Source organism: Monopterus albus, unplaced genomic scaffold (genome assembly GCF_001952655.1).
Source record: "Monopterus albus unplaced genomic scaffold, M_albus_1.0 scaffold3.1, whole genome shotgun sequence".
Lineage (NCBI taxonomy): Eukaryota > Metazoa > Chordata > Actinopteri > Synbranchiformes > Synbranchidae > Monopterus > Monopterus albus.
Window position 1 is genome coordinate 5746948 of NW_018127883.1, and position 8476 is coordinate 5755423.

General features: G+C 42.4%; 1 protein-coding gene and 1 long non-coding RNA gene across 4 annotated transcripts in view; both read right to left on the reverse strand.

Moving 5' to 3' along the window:
* The window catches only part of irf2bp2a (interferon regulatory factor 2 binding protein 2a), a 2400-nt gene extending 1748 nt beyond the window's left edge, over window positions 1–652 (reverse strand). The window contains 1 exon segment of the mRNA XM_020604218.1: window positions 1–652. This exon segment is cut by the window's left edge and continues 69 nt beyond it. Within this exon segment, the coding sequence (XP_020459874.1) occupies window positions 1–403 (403 nt within the window). The 5' untranslated portion in view covers window positions 404–652.
* A 4292-nt stretch (window positions 653–4944) lies between these two features.
* The window catches only part of LOC109960909 (uncharacterized), a 24487-nt gene continuing 20955 nt past the window's right edge, over window positions 4945–8476 (reverse strand). The window contains exon 7 of one of the 3 annotated variants that reach the window (XR_002275063.1): window positions 4945–5895. This is a non-coding gene — a long non-coding RNA (uncharacterized LOC109960909). The remainder of the gene's footprint in view (window positions 5896–8476) is intronic. The other 2 variants (XR_002275068.1, XR_002275065.1) reach the window with 2 other exon arrangements.

Consider the following 8476-nt stretch of genomic DNA (forward strand, 5'->3'; position numbering starts at 1 on the left):
TAGGAAATCCATTGGGGACGGGAATGCCGTTCGCCTGCCTGCCAGACTGATACTCTGGACCCAGCCTTGGCGGACGGTCGGAGGAGAGCGGGTAGCGGTCCAGCGGTTGCGGTGGCCGGGACCCGGGGTCTCCCCCTGCAGCATGGTTGATCGCTTGAATCTCTTTTCCAGAGAGCTGCGACTTCCCCGGCCCGGGAGACCTGCCCTCCTGAAACCCGTGAGCCCTCTTGAGCTGCCGGGCCGTCTCGATGACAATCTCAATGCGGTCTGCTCCTTCGTAGTTGACACATCCTCTGCAGACGGGCTCAGTAAAATCCCAGATCATGGCCCACGGCATGCGGGGCAAGTCGCATAAATAACACGACTGCCTCCTGGAAGAAGCAGCGACCGCTGCGGACGACATAGCGCTCGTCGTCGACCCCCCGAAAATAAACCCAAAATGTTTCTTCTTCTCCTTGCTTTCCTCTGGACTTCCTTTAAAGATGAGTAAAGAGCAAGTTCCGTTCGTCGAAAAAAAACCCAACAGACCTGTCCTCTCCTTACTTTCAGAGCAACAAGGTTGAAGTTTTAGAGGGAGAAGTTCACGTCGGTGTGTGCGTTACTACGGCGCTCCTCTATCTATCTCCGCCGACTCTCTACTACTGGCTCAATGTGGAGCAGTGACGTCAGCACGCCTCTGTTACTCGCTGCTTTTTGTTGTTGTTGTTGTTGTTTTTAATTTAATCACGTGAACTTCTGCCAAAACTGCAGCCAATTCAACCTCACCGCCGCCGCTTCCTCCGACTGAAGGGAATAAACCCACAGGTCGTTTTATTCTCATCAAACCTGCAAAATGATCACTGTGATGCCAGCCTGCCTGTGACGAGACAGAGGGGAAAATGCGGTGTTTAGCAGTGGAGTTAGAGCACTAAAAACAAAAAGGAGACTCTCCAGTTGACTGCTGCTTTGTCCCAAGCTTTATCTACTTCAGAGTGAGAAACGTCTCGCTGCAGCTTGTTTTTCTCAATGTACAGAGAGTCGACGCCATGAGCGGCTGCTACTACTGCTGTGTAATGAATGAGGTGGGGCGTCTCTAGAGGAACAACCAGGCTACTGTAATCCACAATGTTTTAGAAATATAATCTCAGAAATGTTAGGAGAAAAAAAATATATATATATGATGTTGCCAAATTTAGAATGGATGTTTTTGGATAATTAATGGGATTTTTGCTTCAGTTTTCAGCATGAATTCAGCCTGTGTTTACCCGGGTTTTTAGCATCTTTCAGATATTTTCCCTGCCTGTTAACATAAAAAGGCGCCCCCATTAGCCAGTAACCAGGAAGCTCTGTCATGAGGTGGGGATTTCCAGCCATTGTGTTGTAAACCTGAATGGATCTGGGTTACAGCATGAATATAGCTCTGCCCACATTTTATTCGAGTGTACTGAACAGTTAGTCAGTACACTAGTCAGATCTGCCACCACTAAATGAAATTACACGGGTATAAATCAGTCATCCAGCCTAATATTTTTAAGTGGATTAACGATCAAACAGCTCAACAGATTAAATAAGTATTAGTCTCTGGTGTAGCAAGACTGATAACTGCACATGTCTTGTTGTTTACATAATGGAAAAAAAGTAACTAGAAACTGGTCATATAACAAAAACCCAGTCAAAATCCCCTCAAGTAAAAGTGTAGGTTTGAAGTGGAGGAGTGTTCAGTAGTTCAGATTCCTCCCTGTCATATGGTCTCATTCCAGCTCATTGCAGCTTAGCCCCAGGCTTTGGGTGAGGCAATGCGTCTGAAACCTGCAGACACAAAGCAGGATATGTTTGTGCAAGCCCATGTGACGTTGGAAAGAGGAAGCAAGATGTTTAGTCACGTACCCTCATCCGCCTCACCCTTCTACGGGACATCAGGCCACTTGGCTCCCTGCCTGAGACCTGATCACGCACTGTGGTATGAGACTTTTCTTCAAAGGGTTTCCATAACAAAATAAAGCTGTTACTGTATACTGCCGACCTGTTGTCACCAAGCACATATAATTGTAGTGTAGCTGCCATATGATTTTACACGATTGTTGTTGTTGTACAGCTGCCAGTATATGAATGAGCACACAATGCTATTCCCTAATATTCCCCTTAGAACATTTACAAGCTAACTGTAACCTACTGTGTTTCCTGTCACCACTCTCCCTCGAATCTCAGAGTTGGATGAACAACACTAGGAAGTGTTAGGAAATGACTGTTATGAGGGACAGAATAAACAAGTCCTTCCTGTAAGACTGGTGGGAAACAGTTGCCTAATGCTTTGATCCTTGGATTTCCACTCAGTTGATGTTTGTGCAAGCAAATAACTGCACAATATTATGCAAGACATAGCATGCTGAGATTTGATTAAATCCTAAATGACCTGATTCTATAATAGGAAGATCCACAAATTAAAGAAAAAAAATGCTGCAGAGACTGGCAGTATGAACCGTATATACAGTAAAATCACCACAGTGTGACCCAGCTGACAGTCGTCTCGTTTGAGTCTAGCTGCTAAACCAGATGGAGTAGCTGTGTTATGAGCTCTGAGCTTCTTTTTCTTTGAGCAGTATGTAAATTGAGATATGAAGCAGCTAAATAAAGAGTGAGACATACAGTAGCTGACAGCCAGGGGAATACCCAGCATGTGACAGCATCGCAGGCCGGATGACATGACGTTATTTTGGCTCTATCGCTTTCTGAGCCTGTTAAATTTTATATTGGCCATCTTTTATTCATGGGAGCAAATCATTAGAGATTCTCTCTGAAGTTTTGGTGCCTAAGCAGAGCACATCACTAAATGTTTTCTGTGTCTTTCCTCTGTGCCTCCCCATTAACATTTGTTATGTAGAATAACTCTTGAATTAAACTGTAACATGGTGCAGCAACATAAGGGACAATGTGTGAGGACACAATACTGAAGTGAACCATCTGTAGTAGTGACCTACCTTGGGGATTACAGAGAGTGGCAGAGGAGAGTGAATGTAAGGACTAATGTGAATATTACAGAGTTCCTGTCTAGGTAACCATGGAGACTATCACAGTACCCCAACTACCATATATATCCTGTTTACGTTGCTATTTTTAGTCACAGATTTGCAATGCAAGGATTAGAGCAGAGATAACATTTGGAGAGCTGTGAAAGATCGTGTCAAAACATCCAGTTTCTTTGAATATATTTTATTTATTTTGTGAATGAATTCATTTTGTACCCAGGATGCGCATTTAAGCCAGAGAAACTGTGTGCAGCATATGCACAAACACACAAATGAAGACATAAACTGGGCATAAGGAGTTTGCTTTCATATATGTATAAAATGGTGGAATTCAAATAAAATGGAGGGTTGATGGCAAAAGGGAAAAATGTGCTGGGCGGTTGGAATCTGGGGGCTGGAGGCTGCAGAGGTGATGTCATTGGGCCAGAGCAAGAAGCAAGTGAAAAACAAGTCTCTCTGTCTTTATTCTGATCCTCTTTGCAGTCCCACAGGGGGGTTGTCAGCCAAGGCAAGGGCTGCTGGGAAATGGCAAAGGATGCCAAGAAGGCCCCACCGCCAACATTAGAAGCTCACATCTTTGTTCTCAGAAACCTGGTGTGCTGCCAAAGGCCTCATTTCAGCTCCATGGCATGATTACACTGGATGTAGGCCAACTACTGAGAGCTTGCTCGCTCTTTCTCCCTCTCCCCTTTATGCTCGCTCCCTCAGCTCACACTCTCTCTCTCTTTCCACTGCCTTCAAAAGCTTTCTGCCAAACATGCAGCAGTTGCCATGGCTGCAGAGAATGGAACATAAAAAAGTGAGTAATGAGTCAGGCTTGGACCCAGATGTGCCACATGTGTATCCAGTTAGAAAAAAAAACCCCAAGATGGTAACATATCCCCTTAAATCTGCCTGGCTTGACAGGGGACAGACAACTTTAGTAAATAGCAGAGGGCACGGAGGGAAAAGTGGAGCGGAAAAAAAACCCCGTGGAAAAATGTAAATGAACAGAATTGTTTTCACATCTAGTTTTAAACAGAAGGCAGTTTCAGTGGCTTACAGTGCAGACTCAATTTTGGCAACCAGGAACAGAACGACCTGAACTTGCTTGAGTGAGTTTGAATGCATTGTGAACTGACGACATCATTTCCTGTCCAGTGGAAACCCCCGTGTATATTTTCAGTTACAAGCAGACACTGATGTAAACAACCTTTCACTAGCCTTTTTTTTTTTAAATAAAAGCAAAATCAGAGCACCCGTAGACTGAACTCTGTGAACCACCTTTAGCACGTTGTGTTTTTTGACATTAAATGGTATAGTTCATAAGCTGCTATCAGAATGAGTAACCTTATTTACACATAGTCTTTTTGTTTATTGCCCTTAAAAGGCTACTTCACACCTGAGTCACAGTGGCTATGTTTTGCATGCTGAACTCAACTGTGCAGTCATTCCAGTTTTGTCACCGACTTAAAACTTTCCAAATGTCATTCTGCTGCATTCTCTCAGACAATTTATAATTCCAAGGTCAGTCTGCAGCCAGTCATAGAGTAACGCGACGCTAGTTTCAGTATAGCTAGTTTGTTCTTAAACCTTGACTGGCCCTCATGCAAACTCCTGAGGGACCTGACACACATAATTATTTTTGTAGTACATAGTATAAGTGTCTGAAAGTGTGGATATGTGTTAGAGAGACATTAATATTTGGGCAAAGCATTTTTTTCAGCATATCTGTTTGACAAAGGTTATATTTTTCTCTCTCTCGCTCTCTCTTGGTCTAGTTGAATCAAAAAGAATGAGGAGTATTTCTTGTGTTATGTAACCTGCTCCTCTGAGCCAAAATAAAACTTTCCCAAAGTAGTCTTATTTATTACCAGAGCTCCTGTCTATTTTTGAGCTGCCTTACTAGAGCATGGACTCCGTCATCCCTGGTGCTGCAGTTAAAACAGCATTCGGGCTCAGTTTGCAGGTGCAGAGAATGTCATTTATTCAAGTGCGGGCATCGTTTTCACACTCCTGCTGTTCTTTTTTGTCATTAGATAGAGCACCCAAGCGATTTGTATTTACTGGTTTGCATTTATTACTTCCGTTAGTCACACAGTTTCATAAAACCCTGATAAATAATACATAAAATATGTATGAACATGCATATTTATAACTTTTTTAGTAGAAAATTCAGGGTGATTACTGGAAAAAGATCAGACCATTTCTAGCAACATATCTTGAGAGCAAAAGGATATACAGAGTCATTTCTATGAACCACTGAATACAAAATGACATGACTGTGAGAGGAAAGAAAACCAAGAATAGCAAATACTGACCTCAGTGGAAAACCACAAGTTTCTTAATTTGGGGGGAAATTGTTTATCATTAGATGCGGCTTATTCTGATCAGGAAAGCAGATAATACAACTGTAATGCATCACTTACAGATGTTGTGGTTACATTTGGAAAGTGACATTGGTATAGTTTTCCCCCGATCTAAACTCTAAACACATTTACTTGGAACCAGCCCTTTTTTGGTAGCAGCCATAAATCAGCGGCGGTTCCCGTAACAGATTCCACAGATGCTTCACTGGCCTATGGAGGATGTTTCATTGTACACTGGGAGCATCCGTGCCAGAAGTGTCCTTTCTCCCCTTTCCATAAAAGTGCAAGTTGTCACGATGGTGTGGCATTCATTATCCGCCTGCGGTTTTGTGGCCCTGATCTCTGAGCAGCTGGAGAGCATTGGTTGTCACATTCAGCCTCCCGCCGTGGTAAAAGATGGGAGGGCAGGAGATGAGAACTGTCTCCTTGTCGGTGTAATAAAGGCACCTTATCCACAGTGTCTGGGCATCTGGGCACATAGTGCCTCACCTCCCTGAATCCGCTTCAAAGCCTTGTCTCAGAAAGCAGCTCCCAGTGAAAAACTGAAATAGAAATTAGAGTTGGAATGACAAGAACCGTGTGTGTGAACTCAAGGGCAGTTAAGAGAAGTTAAAGGATACTCAGTTTACTACAACTTTTGTCTTATTTTTATAGTTCATCATCATAGTCATTCATTTTATCTGTGATTATACTATACTCATAAAGTGATTGCTTATCAGGAACACAGCAACAACGCAGTCTGAAAGGCCAGGGAAGGGCAGTCAGACGGGTTATAAACAGTTAGAAGATTTCTTATCCAGATTGTGTATATGATTTAAACTGAATATCAAAACATAGAGACTGATAATATCAGTGATGATCTCTGGTGTATTCACAACTTGCGCTTGTATTGGAGGTCAAAGGTGAAACAGATGTTCCTGAGCAACAATGATAATCGTAATATTTTTTATTATGTTAATGTGCTTTTTTTGCCTTTACTGATAGATTTTAATATTAAATGTTACTGGGTTGCCCTGTGATGGATTGGCGACCTGTCCAGGGTGTACCCTGCCTTCGCCTGATTGCCGGCCGGGATTGGCTCCCCCCCCATAAATTAAACTAAACAAAATCTCCCATCTACCTTTGCTCTTCCCCCAGTAAGCTTAGCTGCCCTGGGAACGAGGACTAGCGCTTCATTAAAAATGTAAATAATCGTTCAAATGTGGGATGAAATAACTATTTAATCTATGAGGAGTTATTTCATATTCACAATTTTCTGTGTCTACTTTAAGTGCAGTGGGTCATTCCCTGTTCTGTCTGTCTGACCCCATTACATTTCCTATTGCCCTATTAGTAAACTAGGCTATTATTGCCTTTTGCCAGTGGAAAATAGATAAATTAGCTGAATGTATAATTATGACAACAAACTAACTAAGAAGTAATGCGAGTCAGCCCTTAGGATTCAACACCATACATGGAAAAATCGAGAATTAAAGGAAGTTTTATGACTTTATAAAACACAGCTATGTACTTTAACATTAGCTAGCTAGTAATGTTAGCTTATCATTGAAGTGAGAGAGAGAGAGAAGAACATTAAATCTTCAGTGTATATTATAAACAGGATGCATTTGAATTAATTGTAACAAATTACATTAATTTAACTTTGTTCAAACTATTTAAATAAAAAGTGATAGCTCTTGTGAGTATGAATGATGGCCAAAACTACAGAAATAAGACCAAGTTGATATAAACTGTAGTTATCCATTAATCCATTAACTTAAATATACTCCTATGTTAAGTATTCAAGTCCTTATTTTTAACCCAAATGAAAGTGATGACAGCCTTTATTCAGCAACATAAGGTCATATTACCTCACACTGTGAACTTCATCTATGACAAACTAGTTTTGCAACATAGACAAAGATAGATGTTGTCATACAGACAGTCATTATTTCTAACAAGTACATAGTGGACAGTTTAGTCATAGCCACCAAAACCAGCTCATCTGAGGGGATAGAGTAATACTGTGGGAAGTACATGGGTTGAAGAGGAGAGCCTTGATGCAACAGAAAAGTCCCAGAGGAATATGAAAGGAGTGGAGTGCTGTGGGAAAGTTCAGTGCCCTTGAAGAAGCCTGATAAGCCCAAGATGATACGAACCTGCATGTTTGCATTGTGCAAACCTGTGACGAGTACAAGCATGCTGCTGATAGAGAGCCGCCTTAGGGCAGAGACACACCAAACTGACATGAAAGAACTAGCAGCGACAAAGGCCAACCTATGTTTCACCTCACGTCAGCTTTGTCTGGGCCAGTTGGATTGAAAAAGTGGCAAATGAACACACCAAACAGACTACAGCCAACAGCCGACTAGCACATATGTTCTGTGCCTGTGGGACAGAAATAATGCCTTCTACCATCAGGTAGCGGTATCTGTATTTGCCATTCAGAAAGGGAAAGAAGAGCTATAATGCATAAGTATAAGGTATAAACAAAACACCTCTTGTTCAAAACAGCTGCTGTTTAAAGCTGCTTCTAATCAAGTATATGTCTGATAAGAAGTTGCAAATGACACTGCCATTCTCAGTCCTTGGTCTTTTGGTTGTGGAAGAAGAAAGGAGGTTGTGGAGGTGAAAAACAAGGAGAAACTGCACTAAATGTATGAAGTTATGGATACTACCGTGACAGGCTGTAGGGGCTTTCCTGAACTGTTCTCTTCTCATGCAGATTCACTAGGCTCAACAGCCAATCAGAGTGGTCTCTCTCTCACCGACAAGGCCCGACCACCGACGCCAATTCAACAATTGGCCTAAAAAAACTACAGATGGAGGCCGACTAGTAGAGTGCCGGTGTGGGACACATTGGCAAGACAAGCCCCGACAGATGTTCACCGACTGACATCTGACTGTCGACTAGAGAAACACCAAGCTGACGGTTGGCTGTTGGCTTGATGTGTCTTTTACCTTAAACCATGTGTTTGCACAAAACCTGTATGACTAAACGGCAGTGTGGAGCAGGGGGAGGTGAATGGTGTCTGTGTGATTTCAGTCTGTGGTGGTACTAACAGTGAGTGTGTAAAGGGGGTGTTTAATACAGAAGCTGTTTTAATATATTACAGGTTGTGATACTTCTCCCCCTCCTCTTGT